Raw genomic sequence first — 17,334 nt, forward strand, 5'->3', positions numbered from 1 at the left:
TGGGGTAAAAAGGGCTTAATAGGGGACAACGGGGTCCTGATATGAGGTAACGGGGCCGTTTTGGGGTAAAAAGGGCCCAATATGGGACAATGGGGTCCTGATATGGGATAAGGGGGCCGGTGCGAGGTAACGGGGTCCGGACATGAGGTAAATATGGCCTGATCCAAGGTAATATGGCAAAAATGTCGCATTTTGGGGCCAGAACCCCCACTTTCGGTCATCCTCTTCGGTGTGGGGGGGTCCCAGCACCCACCTCAGGGTGCTGGGGGGGGGGGTCCCAGCACCCAAACCACCCCCCCCCGTTCCCCCCCGCCCCCCCAGGAGCGCCCCCCGCCGCGCCACCGACACCGTGGAAGTGGAGTGTGAGGAGGACGAGGAGGGCCCAGCGCACACAGGTGGGTGCTGAGCACCCCCGGGGGGGCACCCGTGGGTGGGGGGGCAGCCCCTAAAGGTGCCCCCCTCCCCCCCCCAATTCCAGGCGGCTCGGCGGAGCGCAGGCTGGGCCGCCAGGGCGCCCAGGAGCTGGACGGCTCCTCCCGGCGGCCGCCGGAGCAGGATGAGGCCCCTTCCTCCCAGCAGCCCCTGGGGCCGGCGGGCCCCCCCGGGGCCCCCCCCCAGCACCCGCCGCTGCGCCCCGAGGTGAGTGAAAGCCCCCCAGCCCCCGGGGGGGGGCTCCAGCGGGGCGGGACCCCCCCTAAATTTGGTTTGGCCCCCCCCCCCCCCCAGTTGGCTGTGGGGTCCGGGAGTGACCCCAAATCGCACCCGCGGCCCCCCCGTAGGGCCGCCCCCCAATTGATTTGGGACTCCCAGACCTCACCCACACCCCACAAAGCCCCCCCAGATCTCACCCACGCCCCACAAAGCCCCCCCCAGACCTCACCCACACCCCACAAAGCCCCCCCCCAAATCCCACCCACACCCCGCAAAGCCCCCCCCCAAATCCCACCCACACCCCACAAAGCCCCCCCAGACCTCACCCACACCCCACAAAGCCTCCCCAGACCTCACCCACACCCCGCAAAGCCCCCCCAGATCTTACCCAAACCCCTTGTAGCCCCCCCAAACCCCACAAAGCCCCCCCAGATCTCACCCACCCCCCTCGTAGCCCCCCCCCCAAACCCCATAGATCCCCCTCGACTTGTCTGTGACCCCCCCAAATTCGACTCCGTACCCTACAGATCTCCAAATACACCGTTAAGCCCCCCCCCCCCAAATCTCATCTCCAGCCCCCAAAGCCCCCCCAAACCCAACTCAGACCCCCCAAAGCCCCCCCCCCCCCCCCCCGATCTTCTCTACATACCCTGCAGATCCCTTAAGGCTCATAAAGGCCCCCCAAAACCTCACCCAGAACCCCCAAAGCCCCCCCAAACCTCATCTGCACCCCCCATAAACCCCCCACGAGTCATCTGGGCCCCCCAAACCTCACTCAGAACCCCCAGAGCCCCCCCCAAACCTCGTCTGACCCCCCCAATACCCCCCAAATCCCCCCTTAAGTCTCACCTAAACCCCCTGTAACCCCGCCAAATCTCACCAGAATCCCCATAGCCCCCCCCAAATCCCACCCAGTCACCCCAAATCTCACCCATAGCCCCCCTGAATCTCCCCAACCCCCCCATAGCCCCTCCAAATCCCACTTAATCCCCCAAAATCTCACCCATTCCCCCCACAGCCCCCCCAAATCTCAATTAATCCCCCTAAATCTTCCCATAACCCCCCATAGCGCCCCCCAATTCCCATCTGATCCCCCCAAACCTCCCATAGCCCCCCCAAATCCCACCTAATCCCCCATAGCCCCCCCAGTTTCCACCTAATCCCCCTAAATCTCCCCCAAACCCCCCATAGCTCCTCCAAATCCTACCTAATCCCCCCCCAGATCTCCCTCAAACCCCCCGTAGTCCCCCAAAATCTCCCTCAAAGCCCCCATAGCCCCCCCAAATTCCACCTAACCCCCCCAAATCATCCCCATAGCCCCCCTAAATCCCACCTAATCCCCCCCATAGCCCCCCAAATCTCCCCCGAACCCCCATAGCCCCTCCAAATCCCACCTAATCCCCCCCCAGATCTCCCCCAAACCCCCATAGCCCCCCTAAATCCCACCTAATCCCCCTCAAAGCCCCCGTAGTCCCACCTAATCCCCCCCAGATCCCCCTCAAACCCCCCATAGCCCCCCCAAATCCCACCTAATCCACCTCAAAGCCCCCATAGCTCCCCTAAATCTCCCCCACAGCCCCCCCAAATCCCACCTAGTCCCCCCGTAGCCCCCCCAAATCTCCACCAAACCCCCCGTAGTCCCTCCAAATCCCACCTGAAGCCCCCACAGCCCCCCCAAATCATCCCCGAACCCCCCATAGCTCTGCCAAATCCCGCCTAATCCTCCCCAAATCCCACCTTATCCCCCCCATAGCCCCCCCAAATCCCACCTTATCCCCCCCATAGCCCCCCAAAATCCCACCTTATCCCCCCATAGCCCCCCCAAATCCCACCTTATCCCCCCATAGCACTGCCAAAGCCCCCAATACCCCCCCAAATCTCCCCCAAACCCCCCCATAGCGCCCCCAAATCCTACCTAATCCCCCCAGATCTCACCCAGCTTCCCTATAGCCCCCCCAAATCTCCCCCAATCCCCCCCCCCAGACCCTATAACCCCCCCAAGAGCCCCCCCTGACCCCCCCATGTCCGGCAGCTCCCTGCAGGCAGAATGACGGGCAGCAACCCGGTGTCCCCCGCCTCCTCGGGCTCCCCCGGCAGCGTCTCGCCCCCCGCCTCCTCCCCCGCCGCCCCCTCCCGGCCCGATGGCCCCCCCGGCCCCCCGGAGCCCCCCAGCCTCTGGGACAAGACCCACGCCGAGATCGCCGAGCAGGCCAAGCATGTGAGTGATGCCCTTTTGGGGTCGATTCTGGGGGTTTTGGGGTCGATTCCGGGGGTTTGGGGATGGGCTCAACCTTATAATAGACATCAGAGAATCTCTGCTCTAATGGGGGGGGGGGCTGGGGGGAGTTTAGGGGGGTCAAGGTGACAATTGGGGGCTTTTGGGGGGATTTTAGGGGGGTTTTGAGCAATAAATGGGGCTGGCGTGATCCTATAGAAAGCCCTAAAGAATTTCTGTGGGGGTTTTGGGGGGGATTTAGGGCGTTTTGGGGGGTTTTGGGGTTGGCTCAAGCTCATAGCAGGCAGCTGAGAATCTCTGCTCTAACCTGGGTCTGGTTTTGGGGGAAAAGTGGGGGATTTGGGGTAAGCTTAGGGGATTTGGGATGATAGATGGGGTTGCTCAGTCCTGTAGCAGTGCTCAGAGAAGGCTTGGCCCTGCGTGGGCCCGTTTTGGGGGATTTTAGGGGAGAATTGGGAGCAGAACAAAGCTGGCGGAGCATGGTGGGGGCTTTGGGGGCACTTGAGGGGGGGGTCTGTCAGGATTTGGGGTGGCTTTGGGGGCACTTCAGAGGGTTTGGAGGGATTTAGGGTGGTTTTAGGGGAGGTTGGGGGGATTTAGGGGGGTTTTAGGGGGCGTTTGGGGGGATTTAGGGGAGGTTTGGGGCGATTTAGGGTGGTTTTGAGGGCATTTAGTGTGGCTTTGGGGTTCCAGTGTGGTTTTGGGAGGATTTAGGGTGGCTTTGGGGGCACTTTGGGGGCCCTTGGGGGGATTTAGGGTGGTTTTGGGGGCAGTTGGGGAGTACTTGGGGGGCGTTGGGGAGGATTTGGGCGGGTTGGGGGGGATTTGGGGGAGACTTTGGGGGGGTGGAGGGATTTAGGGGGATTTTTGAGGGATTTAGGGGGGTTTTATGGGGGGCTGGGGGGATTAGAGTGCTTTAGGGTGGTTTTGGGGGCATTTAGAGTTTTTTGGGAAGTTTTAGGGTGGTTTGGGGTGGCTTGGGACAGATTTGGGGTGCTTTGGGGGCATTTAAGGAGGCTTGGGGAGATTTAGGGGAATTTTTGAGGGGTTTTTGGGGGGGGGTGGGGTGCTTTAGGGTGGTTCCGGGTGCATTTAGAGTGGTTTTTTTCGAGGTTTGAAGGTGGCTTTGGAGCACTTAGAGCGGTTTTGGGAGGATTTGGGCTGCTTTGGGGTGGTTTCGGGGTCCGGCTGACTGTAGGGCCGCGCAGGAGGCGGAGGTGGAGCACCGCGTGGCCGAGATGAAGCGCGAGGGCTTCTGGTCGCTGCGGCGCCTGCCCAAGGTGCCGGAGCCGGCGCGCCCCAAGGTGCACTGGGACTACCTCTGCGAGGAGATGCAGTGGCTGGCCGCAGACTTCGCCCAGGAGCGCCGCTGGAAGCGCGGCGTCGCCCGCAAGGTGCGCCCCGACCCCGTAACGGCCGCCGGGGGACGGGGCGGGGTTGGGTCGGCCCTGTAACGGTCGGTGGGGAAGCTGGGAGGGCTTTGGGGGTTGGGTCAGCCCTATAAAGGCCGCTGGAGAAGCTCTGGGGGCATCTGGGATGGGTTTTGGGGTCATTTGGGGTTGGGTCGGCCCTATAAGGGTTGGTGGGGAAGCTCTGGTGGTATCTAGGAGGGGTTTGGGGGTCATTTGGGGTAGCTTTAACCCTATAATGGCTGGTGGAGAGCTCTGGAGGTATCTAGAAGGGGTTTTGGGGTCGGTTCAACCCTATAATGGCCGCTGGAGAAGCTCTGGGGGCCTCTGAGAGGGGTTTTGGGGTCATTTGGGGTTGGGTCGGCCCTATAAGGGTTGGTGGGGAAGCTGAGAGGGGTTTGGGGGTTGGTTATTCCCTATAATGGCCACGGGAGAACCTCTGGTGGCATCTAGGAGGGGTTTGGGGGGACATTTGGGGTTGGTTTGGCCCTATAATGGTTGGCGGGGAAGTTCTGGTGGCATCTAGGAGGCGTTTTGGGGTTGGGTCGGCCCTCTAACGGCCGCTGGAGAACCTCTGGTGGCATCTGAGAGGGGTTTTGGGGTCATTTGGGGTAGGCTCAACCCTATAATGGCCGCTGGAGAAGCTCTGGGGGCATCCGAGAGGGGTTTTGGGGTCATTTGGGGTGGGGTCGGCCCTATAAGGGTTGGTGGGGAAGCGTTGGGGGCGTCTGGGAGGGCTTTTGGGGCCGTGGCGCTGGGCACCACGAGGAGCCAGGAGGTTGTAGGGTTCTTGGGGTGGCTTTGGGTGCTCCGCGGCGGTCCGGGCGTGCCCCCCATGGGTGCCCACCCCCACCCATGGGTGCCCCCCCACCCCCGGGTGCCCCGCAGGTGGTGCGGATGGTGATGCGGCACCACGAGGAGCAGCGGCAGAAGGAGGAGCGGGCCAAGCGGGAGGAGCAGGCCAAGCTGCGCCGCGTGGCCGCCGCCATCGCCAAGGAGGTCAAGCAGTTCTGGAGCAACGTGGAGAAGGTGGGTGGCTACCGGGCGGCGCCGGGTGGCTACCGGGCGGCCGCCGGGTCTCGGTGGAGCTCCTCCGTGTTCTTCTCTCGGTGGTGGGCTCAGCGGCAGCCAGGGCGCCCACGGGGGCTCAGCGGCACCTCCCCAACCACCCTTGGGCTACCAACGTCCTCGAGGTGGCCACCACGCTCTGGGAACCCGTGGGTGCTCGGCACCGTGTCCCCAACCCCATTTTGGGCCAGCAAGGCTTTTGAGCGACCAGTAACTCCTCCGGGTGGCCACCACCCCTTGGAGCACCCTAGCGGGCTAGCAGTGGGCTACCAAATCATCTCGGTGGCCACCACATGCTTCGGGCACCCTCAGGTTCACCCCGTACCCGACCGTCCTGGACCACCAAGTTTTCCCAGGTGGCCACCACCCAGAAGCGCTCGCTGCCCCCTCTCCTAGCACGCTTGGGCTACCAAACTCCCTGAGGCGGCCACCATTGCCTTCACCGCTTGCCCGGCAGCCATTTTGTGCTGACGCGTCGCTGCCCTCGCGCTGGGTGGCCGGTGGTTGCCCACAGTGGCCCTTGGGTGGCCGTGGTGGTTTTTGGGTCGATGTTGGTGGCCCACAGTGGTCATTGGTTGGCCGTTGGTTGCCCACGGTGGCCGTTGGGTGGCTCTGGTGGTTCTTGGGTGGCCGTTGGTTGCCCGTGGTGGCCATTGGGTGGCTCTTAGGTGGCCACTGGTTGCTCGTGGTGGCCACAGCCTTGTCACTGGTGGTCCATGGTGGCCAATTGTCACTTGTGGTGGCCGTTGGGTGCCCGTGGTGGCCATTGGGTTGACATTGGTTGCCCATAATGGCTACCAGTTGCCCATGCTTGATGTCGGCTTCACGTAGGTTGCCCACGGTGGCCGTTGGGTGCCCCTGGTGGCCATTGGGTGCTCATTGGTTGGCCACGGTGGCCGTTAGGTGCTTGTTGGTTGCCCGTGGTGGCCGTTGGGTGCCCCCAGTGGCCACCGGGTGCGCGTTGGGTTGACATCGGGTGCCCTTGGTGGCCGTTGGGTGCCCCGGTGGCCATGGGATTGATGTTGGTTGCCCATGGTGCCCCCAGTGGCCATTGGGTGCTCGCTGGTTGCCCATGGTGGCCATTGGGTGCCCCTTGGGTGCCCACAGTGGCCGTTGGGTTGACGTTGGGTGCCCCTGGTGGCCATTGGGTGCCCACTGGTTGGCCATGGTGCCCGTTGGGTGCCCCCAGTGGCCCTTGGGTGCCCGTTGGGTGCTCCTTGTGGCCCTTGGGTGCCCATTGGCTTGCCGTTGGGTGCCCACAGTGGCCATTGGGTTGATGTTGGGTGCCCCTGGTGGCCCTTGGGTTGCCGTTGGGTGCTCCTGGTGGCCGTTGGGTGCTCGTTGGTTGGCCACAGTGGCCCTTGGGTGCCTGCGGTGGGCGTTGGGTGCCCACTGGTTGGCCACGGTGGCCATTGGGTGCCCTTTGGGTCGACGTTGGGTGCCCATGGTGGCCCTTGGGTTGCCGTCGGGTGCTCCTGGTGGCCGTCGGGTGCCCCCGGTGCCCGCTGGGTGCCTGTGGTGGCCGTTGGGTGCCCGCGATGGCCATTGGGTGCCCTTGGTTTGCCTTTGGGTGCTCCTGGTGGCCGTTGGGTGCCCGTTTGGTTGCCGTTGGGTGCCCTTGGGTTGATGTTGGGTGCCCGTGGTGCCTGTTGGGTGCCTGTGGTGGCCGTTGGGTGCCCTTTGGTTGCCCATGGTGGCCATTGGGTGCTCGTTGGGTTGCCATTGGGTGCTCGTTGGGTTGCCGTCGGGTGCCTTTGGGTTGCCGTTGGGTGCTCCTGGTGGCCATTGGGTGCCTGTTGGGTGCCCGTGGTGGCCCTTGGGTTGCCATCGGGTGCTCCTGGTGGCTGTTGGGTGCCTGTGGTGGCCGTTGGGTGCCCTTTGGTTGCCCATGGTGGCCATTGGGTGCTCGTTGGGTTGCCGTCGGGTGCCCTTGGGTTGCCGTTGGGTGCTCCTGGTGGCCATTGGGTGCCTGTTGGGTGCCTGTAGTGGCCCTTGGGTTGCCATCGGGTGCTCCTGGTGGCCGTTGGGTGCCCTTTGGTTGCCCATGGTGGCCATTGGGTGCTCGTTGGGTTGCCGTCGGGCGCCCTTGGGTCGATGTTGGGTGCCCGTGGTGGCCCTTGGGTTGCCATCGGGTGCTCCTGGTGGCCATTGGGTACCCGTTGGGTTGCCGCTGGGTGCCCCTGGTGGCCATTGGGTGCCCGTTGGGTTGATATTGGGTGCCCTTGGGTTGCCGTTGGGTGCCCGTGGTGGCCGTTGGGTGCCCGTTGGGTCGATATTGGGTGCTCTTGGGTTGCCGTCGGGTGCTCCTGGTGGCCGTCGGGTGCCCTTGGGTTGATATTGGGTGCCCCTGGGTTGCCGTTGGGTGCCCCTGGTGGCCGTTGGGTGCCCGTTGGGTCGATATTGGGTGCCCTTGGGTTGCCGTTGGGTGCTCCTGGTGGCCGTTGGGTGCCCTTGGGTTGCCATCGGGTGCCCCTGGTGGCCGTCGGGTGCCCTTTGGTTGCCCATGGTGGCCATTGGGTGCTCGTTGGGTTGCCGTCGGGCGCCCTTGGGTCGATGTTGGGTGCCCGTGGTGGCCCTTGGGTTGCCATCGGGTGCTCCTGGTGGCCATTGGGTACCCGTTGGGTTGCCGCTGGGTGCCCCTGGTGGCCATTGGGTGCCCGTTGGGTTGATATTGGGTGCCCTTGGGTTGCCGTTGGGTGCCCGTGGTGGCCGTTGGGTGCCCGTTGGGTCGATATTGGGTGCTCTTGGGTTGCCGTCGGGTGCTCCTGGTGGCCGTCGGGTGCCCTTGGGTTGATATTGGGTGCCCCTGGGTTGCCGTTGGGTGCCCCTGGTGGCCGTTGGGTGCCCGTTGGGTCGATATTGGGTGCCCTTGGGTTGCCGTTGGGTGCTCCTGGTGGCCGTTGGGTGCCCTTGGGTTGCCATCGGGTGCCCCTGGTGGCCGTCGGGTGCCCGTTGGGTTGATATTGGGTGCCCCTGGGTTGCCGTTGGGTGCCCCTGGTGGCCGTTGGGTGCCCGTTGGGTCGATATTGGGTGCCCTTGGGTTGCCGTCGGGTGCCCCTGGTGGCCGTCGGGCGCCCGTGGGTCGACGTTGGGCGCCCTTGGGCGGCCCTCGGCTCGCCTTGGGGCGCTCGCGGTGGGCCGGGCGCTGAGGGCACCCGTGGGTGCCGCCGCAGGTGGTGCAGTTCAAGCAGCAGTCGCGGCTGGAGGAGAAGCGCAAGAAGGCGCTGGACCTGCAGCTCGACTTCATCGTGGGGCAGACGGAGAAGTACTCCGACCTGCTCAGCCGCAGCCTCAACGCCCCCCGGCACCGCCCCGCCCCCGCCGCCCGCGGGGAGGACGAGGGTGGGTGCCGGGGGGGGGAGGGGGGGCGCCCCGGGGTGCCGGGGGGGGGGGGGGGGGCGCCCCGGGGGTGCCGGGAGGGGGAGGGGGGGCGCCCTGGGGTGCCGGGGGGGGGAGGGATGGGGACGAGGGGCGCCCGGGGGTGCTGGGGATGGGGGATATGGGGGGAAAAAAGGGGGTAAGGGGCACCCTGGGGTGCTGGGATGGGGGATATGGGGGAAAAAAGGGGGTAAGGGGCACCCTGGGGTGCTGGGATGGGGGATATGGGGGAAAAAAAGGGGGTAAGGGGCACCCGGGGGTGCTGGGATGGGGGATATGGGGGAGAAACGGGGGTAAGGGGCACCCAAGGGTGCTGGGATGGGGGATATGGGGGGAAACAAGGGGGTAAGGGGCACCCTGGGGTGCTGGGATGGGGGATATGGGGGAGAAACGGGGGTAAGGGGCACCCTGGGGTGCTGGGGTGGGGAGAAATAGGGGCGAGGGGCACCCAGGGGTGCTGCGATGGGGCCAAACTGGGAGCGGGGGCGCCGGCACCGCCGCCCCAGGAGGCATCCGTGTGCCCGGGGGTGGGCGCCGGGCGCCACCCAAGGGTGCCGACCCCCCCCCCCTCCCCCCCCCCCCCCCAGACGGGGACTTCGAGCCGCAGGAGCAGTCGGACGACGAGGCCACGCTGGAGCGGGAGGAGCGGCGGGCGGGCGCCGACCCCGCAGCGCGGCGCCGCGAGCTCGAGCTGCTCAAGCGCGAGGGGGAGCTGCCCCTCGAGGAGCTGCTGCGCTCCCTGCCCCCCCAGGTACCCCCCCCGTGTCCCCAACCCCCCCCCCGGTGTCCCCAACCCCGTTGTCACCCCCCTCGTGTCCTTCTCCCCCCCCCCCCCAGGCGCTGCTGCGCAGGGACAAGCGGCCCTGGGAGCCCCGCGAGGAGGACGAGGAGTTCGCGGCCGAGGATGAGGAGGGTGAGGGGGGATTTGGGGGGCTGGGGCCTCTCTTTGGGGGGCTGGGGCCTCTCTTTTGGGGTCTGACATCTGTTTTGGGGTGGTGGGGGCCGGGTTTGTGGGGCTGGGGGCTGGGTTTTTGGGGTCTGGGGCTTCTCTTTTGGGGTCTGGGGCCTCTTTTTTGGGGTCTGACATCTATTTTAGGGGGCCCAGGGGCGGGTTTTGGGGGCCCAGGGGCAGGTTTTTGGGGTCTGGGGCCTCTCTTTTGGGGTCTGACATCTATTATGAGGGGTCTGGGGGATGGGTTTGGGGTCTGGGAGGGGAGTTTCGGGGCTCAGGGGCAGGTTTTTGGGGTCTGGGGCCTCTTTTTTGGGGTCTGACATCTATTTTAGGGGGCTTGGTGGCTGGGTTTGGGGGTCTGGGGCCTCTCTTTGGGGGTCTGGGGCCTCCTTTTTGGGGTCTGGGGACAGGTTTTGGGGGCCCAGGGGCAGGTTTTTGGGGTCTGGGGCCTCTCTTTTGGGGTCTGGGGCCTCTCTTTTGGGGTCTGGGGCCTCTTTTTTGGGGTCTGACATCTATTTTAGGGGGCCCAGGGGCGGGTTTTGGGGGCCCAGGGGCAGGTTTTTGGGGTCTGGGGCCTCTTTTTTGGGGTCTGACATCTGTTTTGGGGGTCTGGGGGCTGGGTTTGGGGGTCTGGGGCCTCTCTTTTGGGGTCTGGGGCCTCTCTTTTGGGGTCTGGGGCCTCTTTTTTGGGGTCTGACATCTGTTTTGGGGTGGTGGGGGCCGGGTTTGTGGGGCTGGGGGCTGGGTTTTTGGGGTCTGGGGCTTCTCTTTTGGGGTCTGGGGCCTCTTTTTTGGGGTCTGACATCTATTTTAGGGGGCCCAGGGGCGGGTTTTGGGGGCCCAGGGGCAGGTTTTTGGGGTCTGGGGCCTCTCTTTTGGGGTCTGACATCTATTATGAGGGGTCTGGGGGATGGGTTTGGGGTCTGGGAGGGGAGTTTCGGGGCTCAGGGGCAGGTTTTTGGGGTCTGGGGCCTCTTTTTTTGGGGTCTGACATCTATTTTAGTGGGCTTGGTGGCTGGGTTTGGGGGTCTGGGGCCTCTCTTTGGGGGTCTGGGGCCTCCTTTTTGGGGTCTGGGGACAGGTTTTGGGGGCCCAGGGGCAGGTTTTTGGGGTCTGGGGCCTCTCTTTTGGGGGTCTGGGGCCTCTCTTTTGGGGGTCTGGGGCCTCTCTTTTGGGGTCTGGGGCCTCTTTTTTGGGGTCTGACATCTATTTTAGGGGGCCCAGGGGCGGGTTTTGGGGGCCCAGGGGCAGGTTTTTGGGGTCTGGGGCCTCTCTTTTGGGGTCTGACATCTATTTTAGGGGGCTTGGTGGCTGGGTTTTGGGGTCTGGGGCCTCTCTTTTGGGGTCTGGGGCCTCTCTTTTGGGGTCTGGGGCCTCTCTTTTGGGGTCTGACATCTGTTTTGGGGTGGTGGGGGCTGGGTTTGTGGGGCTGGGGGCTGGGTTTTTGGGGTCTGGGGCTTCTCTTTTGGGGTCTGGGGCCTGTTTTTTGGGGTCTGGGGGCAGGTTTTGGGGGCCCAGGGGCAGGTTTTTGGGGTCTGGGGCCTCTCTTTTTGGGGTCTGGGGCCTCTCTTTTGGGGGTCTGGGGCCTCTCTTTTGGGGTCTGGGGCCTCTTTTTTGGGGTCTGACATCTGTTTTGGGGTGGTGGGGGCTGGGTTTTTGGGGTCTGGGGCTTCTCTTTTGGGGTCTGGGGCCTCTTTTTTGGGGTCTGGGGGCAGGTTTTGGGGGCCCAGGGGCAGGTTTTTGGGGTCTGGGGCCTCTTTTTTGGGGTCTGACATCTGTTTTGGGGGTCTGGGGCCTCTCTTTTGGGGTCTGCCATCTATTTTAGGGGGTCTGGGGGCTGGGTTTGGAGTCTGGGGGATGGGTTTTGGGGTCTGGGGCCTGGTTTCGGGGGGCTAGGGGATGGGCTTGGGGTGTGGGACCTCTTTTTTGGGGTCTGACGTCTGTTTTAGGAGGTCTGACCTCTGGTTTTGGGGTCCGGGGGCAGGTTTTTGGGGTCTGGCACCCACCGGAGAGGTCTTGGCACCCATCCTGGGGCTCTTGGACCCGTTTTTTGGGGTGGGGGACCTGGTTTGGGGGGTTTTGTGAGTTGTTTTTTTGGGGTCTTTTCTCACCCATCCTTCGGGGTCGGGGTCCTGCTTTTTGGGGTCAAGGTCCCGTTTTTAAGGTCAGGGTCCCGCTTTTTGGGGTCGGGGTCCCACTTTTTTGGGGTCAGGGTCCCGTTTTTTGGGGTCAGGGTCCCGTTTTTTGGGGTCAGGTCCCGTTTTTGGGGTCAGGGTCCCGCTTTTTGGGGTCAAGGTCCCATTTTTGGGGGCCGGGGTCCCGCTTTTTGGAGTCAAGGTCCTGCTTTTAAGGTCGGGGTCCCACTTTTTGGGGTCAGGGTCCCGTTTTTTGGGGTCAAGGTCCCATTTTTAAGGTCAGGGTCCTGTTTTTTGGGGTCAATGTCCTGTTTTTTGGGGTCAAGGTCCCGTTTTGAAGGTCGGGGTCAAGGTCCCGTTTTTGGGGTCGGGGTCCCGCTTTTTGGGGTCGGGGTCCCGCTTTTTGGGGTCAAGGTCTCATTTTTAAGGTCAGGGTCCTGCTTTTTTGGGGTCAGGGTCCCGTTTTTTGGGGTCAAGGTCCCATTTTTAAGGTCGGGGTCAAGGTCCCGCTTTTTGGGGGTCGGGGTCCCGCTTTTTGGGGGTCGGGGTCCTGCTTTTTGGGGGTCGGGGTCCTGCTTTTTGGGGGTCGGGGTCCCATTTTTGGGGGTCGGGGTCCCATTTTTGGGGGTCGGGGTCCCGCTTTTTGGGGTCGGGGTCCCGTTTTTAAGGTCAGGGTCCCGCTTTTTGGGGTCAGGGACCCGCTTTTTGGGTTTTTTTCACCCCCCCGAGCCTTTCCCCCCCCTCCCCGGCAGGCGAGGACGAGGAGGAGACGATCGCGGCGCAGGAGCGCCTGGAGGGCGACGTGGACCACCAGCAGGAGCTGGACGACCTGGCCCGCGAGGGTAGGACCAGCACCCCTGGGCCCCCCCCAGCACCCTCGGGGGGCCCCCCCCAGCACCCTCGGGTGCCCCCCCGCACCTACACAGGCCCCCGCCCGCCCCCCATCCCCACCGGGCCCGGGTTTGGTAGCCGGTGCGCACAGCGAGCGCCCGCGGCCCCGCGTCACGGCCGCGTGCCCCGTGGCAGTGGGACCGGCCGGCGGGGCGCGGGGACACGGGGGGGGGACGGGAGGGACGTGGGGACACGGGGGGAACACGGGGGGGGCGCGGGGACACGGGGGGGGTGTGGGGACACGGGGGGGGACGGGAGGGACGTGGGGACACGGGGGGGGACGGGAGGGACGTGGGGACACGGGGGGGGATGGGGGGGGGACGGGAGGGACGTGGGGACACGGGGGGACACGGGGGGGCGTGGGGGCACGGGGGGGGACGGGAGGGACGTGGGGGCACGGGGGGGGGACGGGAGGGACGTGGGGACACGGGGGGGGACGGGAGGGACGTGGGGACACGGGGGGACACGGGGGGGGGGACAGGAGGGACGTGGGGGCACGGGGGGGGAACAAAAGGGACGTTGGGATGCGCGGGGACGTGAGAAGAGACGTGGGGGCAGGTTGGGGGGGGACAGAAGGGGTGTGGGGACATGGGGACACGTGTGGGGGTGTGACAAGGGACGGGGGACACACGGGACATGAGAAGGGACGTGGGGACACGTGGGGACGTGAGAAGGGACGTGGGGGGACAGAAAAGGACATGGGGACACGTGGGGGGGACATGTGGGGACAGGAGGACATGTGGGGGAACATGGGGACACGGGGACACAGGTGGGGACACGAGCAGGGGACGTGAGGGGATGTGGGGACGCGGGAAGGGACACGGGGACGTGTGACGGTGCGTGGGGACATGAGAAGGGACACGAGGACGTGGGGACACGGGGGGGACGTGAGAAGGGACACGGGGACACGCGTGAGGACGTCTGGGGAGCGGTGCGGGGACGTGAGATGGGGCACAGGGACATAGGGACGCGTGGGGACACGAGAAGGGACACACGGGGACGTGGGGACGTGGCAACGTGGGGCCATGTGAGGGCACGGGTAGGGACGTGGGGACACGTGGAGAGGGACACGGGTGGGGGACGTGGAAGGGACACGTGGGGACGTGGGAAGGACACGTGTGGGACACGGAAGGGACACACGGGGACACGGAAGGGACGTGGGGAGAGAAGGGAAGGGACAGGTGGGACGTGAAAAGGACACGTGAGGACGTGGGAAGGGGGACACGGAAGGGACACGTGGGGACACGGAAGGGACACGTGGGGACACGGAAGGGACATGGGAAGGGCACGCGGGGGGCCGTGGAACGTGGGAAGGAGGCGGGGGGACATGGGAAGGCCGTGGGGACACGGAAGGGACCCGGGAAGGACCCGGGGGGACACGGAGGGGACCGGTGGGGACCGGTGTGCCGCGCGTGTTCCCGCAGGCGCGCTGCCGATGGAGGAGCTGCTGCAGCAGTACGCCGGCGCCTTCGCCGACTCCGACTGCGACTCCCCGCGGGGCGCCAGCAGCACCCGCTCGGGTAGGGGCACCCCTGGGTGCTGGGGGGGCGCCTTGGGTGCCGTAGGGGCACCCTTGGGTGCCGTAGGGCCGCCCGCAGGGGCCGTAGGGCCGTCCTTGGGTGCCATAGGGCCACCCTTGGGTGCTATAGGGCCACCCTTGGGTGCTATAGGGCCACCCTTGGGTGCCATAGGGTCTTCTCTGGTACCGTATAGACACCACAAAGCCACCCTTGGGTGCTATAGGGTCTTCTCTGGCGGTACACGGACATCATGGGGTCACCCCCAGGTGCCATAGGGTCTTCTTTGGTGCTATAGGGACGTCATGGGGCCACCCGTGGGTGCTGTAGGGTCTTATCTCGTACTATATGGGTACCGTAGGGTCACTCTTAGGTAATATAGGGTCTTCCGTGGTCCTATATCGGCATAATAGGGCCAGCCTTAGGTGCTATAGGGTCTTCCCTCGTACTATATGGGCACAATAGGGCCACCCTTGGGTGCCGTAGGGTCTCACCTCATGCTGTATGGACACCATAAGGCCATTTCTGGGTGCTATAGGGTCTTCTCTGGTCCTATACGGACATCGTGGGGTCACCCTTAGGTGCCATAGGGTCTTTTCTGGTCCTGTACAGGCGCCATAGGGTCACCCTTAGGTGTTGTAGGGTCTTTGCAGGTCTTATATGGGCACCATAAGGCCACCTTTAGGTGCTGTAGGGTCTTCCTCAGTGCTATATGGGCACCATAGGGCCACCTCTGGGTGCTCTAGGGTCTGCTCTGGTCCTATATGGACACCACGGGGCCACCTTAGATGCTATAGGCTCTTCTCTAGTCCTATATGGACACCATAGGGCCACCCTTAGGTGCTATAGGGCCCACCCTGGGTGTCATAGGGTCTGCTCTTAACACCGTATGGGCACCATAAGGCCACCCTTGGGTGCCGTAGGGTCTGCTCTGGTCCCATATGGACACCACAGGGCCACCTTACATGCTATAGGGTCTTCTCTGGTCCTATACGGGCACCATAGGGTCGCCCCTGGGTGCCATAGGGTCTGCTCTGGTCCTGTATGGACGCCATAGGGCCACCCTTAGGTGCTATAGGGCCAACGCTGGGCGCCATAGGGTCTGCTCTGGTCCCCTATGGACACCATAGGGTCACCCCTGGGTGCCATAGGGTCTGCTCTGGTCCTATATGGACGCCATAGGGCCACCTTAAATGCTATAGGGTCCTATATAGGCACCATAGGGGCACCCTTAGGTGCTATAGCGCCACCCCTGGGTGCCGTAGGGCGATCCTGGGGTCCCAGATCCCCCCTATAGGTGCCATAGGACCCGTCATAGGTGCCGTAGGGCCCCCTATGGGTGCCATAGGCACCCACGGGTGCCCCCCAGGGCCCAGCACCCACCCCCCACCACCCCGCGTAGATTCCCCGGCGGCCGACAGCGACGAGGAAGAGGAGGAGGAGGAAGACGAGGAGGAGGAGGACGAGGAGGACGAAGAGGACGAGGAGGAGGAGGAGGACGAGGAGGAGGAGGAAGAGGAGGAGGAGGAGGAGGACGACGACGACGAGGCCGAAGCCCCGCGGCCCCCCCCCGCCCCCGAAGCCGCCTCCCCCGCCGCCGGCGCCCAGGAGCACCCCGGGGGGCCCCCCCCACCGCCCCCCCGCCGCCCCCGGCCCCCAAAAAAGAGATCACCGACATCGCCGCCGCCGCCGAGAGCCTCCAGCCCAAGGGCTACACCTTGGCCACCACCCAGGTGCCCCCCGCCGCTCCCCTCCCCCCCACCCGCCCCCCGCCGCCACCCCCGGGGGGCAGTCGGAGCCCACTTTTGGGGTGTTCCCCCCCCCCCCCCCCCGCCTTGTTTTCGGGGCAGGTGAAGACGCCCATCCCCCACCTGCTGCGGGGGACGCTGCGGGAGTACCAGCACATCGGGCTGGACTGGCTGGTCACCATGTACGAGAAGAAGCTCAACGGCATCCTGGCCGACGAGATGGGGCTGGGCAAGACCATCCAGACCATCTCCCTGCTCGCCCACCTGGCCTGCGAGAAGGGTGAGGGGCACCCAAGGGTGCAGGGGGGGGCGCCTCCCCCCGGGGCGGGGCGTCCTGGGGCTCTCCCGGGGCGTCTGGGGGGGGTCGCGCGTGGTTGGGTTGAGGTAGGTCAAGGCTGGGTCGGGCTTCGTGAGGTTTTGGGGCCTGCCTAGGTAGGCTTTGGGCACCCTTGGGTGCTGTGGGGTCTTTGTAGGGTCTTTGTAGGGTCTTTGGGGTCCATGTAGGTAGGCTTCGGGCACCCTTGGGTGCTCTGGGGTCTTCGTAGGGTCTTTGGGGTCCATGTAGGTAGGCTTTGAGCACCCTTGGGTGCTGTGGGGTCTTCGTAGGGTCTTTGGGATCTATCTAGGTAGGCTTTGGGCACCCTTGGGTGCTTTTGGGTCTTCGTAGGGTCTTTGGGGTCCATCTAGGTAGGCTTCGGGCACCCTTGGGTGCTCTGGGGTCTTTATAGGGTCTTCGTAGGGTCTTTGGGATCTATCTAGGTAGGCTTTGGGCAACCTTGGGTGCTCTGGGGTCTTCGTAGGGTCTTTGGGGTCCATGTAGGTAGGCTTCGGGCACCCTTGGGTGCTGTGGGGTCTTTATAGGGTCTTCGTAGGGTCTTTGGGATCTATCTAGGTAGGCTTTGGGCACCCTTGGGTGCTCTGGGGTCTTCGTAGGGTCTTTGGGGTCCATGTAGGTAGGCTTCGGGCACCCTTGGGTGCTGTGGGGTCTTTATAGGGTCTTCGTAGGGTCTTTGGGATCTATCTAGGTAGGCTTTGGGCACCCTTGGGTGCTCTGGGGTCTTCGTAGGGTCTTTGGGGTCCATGTAGGTAGGCTTTGAGCACCCTTGGGTGCTGTGGGGTCTTTGTAGGGTCTTCGTAGGGTCTTTGGGGTCCATCTAGGTAGGCTTTGAGCACCCTTGGGTGCTGTGGGGTATTTGTAGGGTTTTTGTAGGGTCTTTGGGGTCCATCTAGGTAGGCTTTGGGCACCCTTGGGTGCTCTGGGGTCTTCGTAGGGTCTTTGGGGTCCATCTAGGTAGGCTTCAAGCACCCTTGGGTGCTGTGGGGTCTTCATAGGGTCTTTAGGATCTATC

At 64.5% G+C, this 17,334-nt stretch overlaps 1 protein-coding gene across 1 annotated transcript; it reads left to right on the top strand.

Annotated features, from left to right (window-relative positions):
* The first annotated feature begins 257 nt into the window (after positions 1–257).
* LOC121063347 (helicase SRCAP-like) lies at positions 258–16,432 on the top strand. Its single transcript, XM_040543768.1, is given in 13 exon segments — positions 258–395; positions 479–639; positions 2,684–2,869; positions 4,096–4,281; positions 5,185–5,325; positions 8,538–8,706; positions 9,330–9,493; positions 9,580–9,655; positions 12,582–12,671; positions 14,145–14,240; positions 15,640–15,842; positions 15,845–15,970; positions 16,088–16,432. Coding segments are annotated over 11 exon segments (1,752 nt in total). The 5' UTR covers positions 258–395; positions 479–639; positions 2,684–2,698; the 3' UTR covers positions 16,418–16,432.
* Positions 16,433–17,334: the final 902 nt, after the last annotated feature.

The sequence above is a fragment of the Cygnus olor genome, unplaced genomic scaffold (genome assembly GCF_009769625.2).
Source record: "Cygnus olor isolate bCygOlo1 unplaced genomic scaffold, bCygOlo1.pri.v2 scaffold_207_ctg1, whole genome shotgun sequence".
Lineage (NCBI taxonomy): Eukaryota > Metazoa > Chordata > Aves > Anseriformes > Anatidae > Cygnus > Cygnus olor.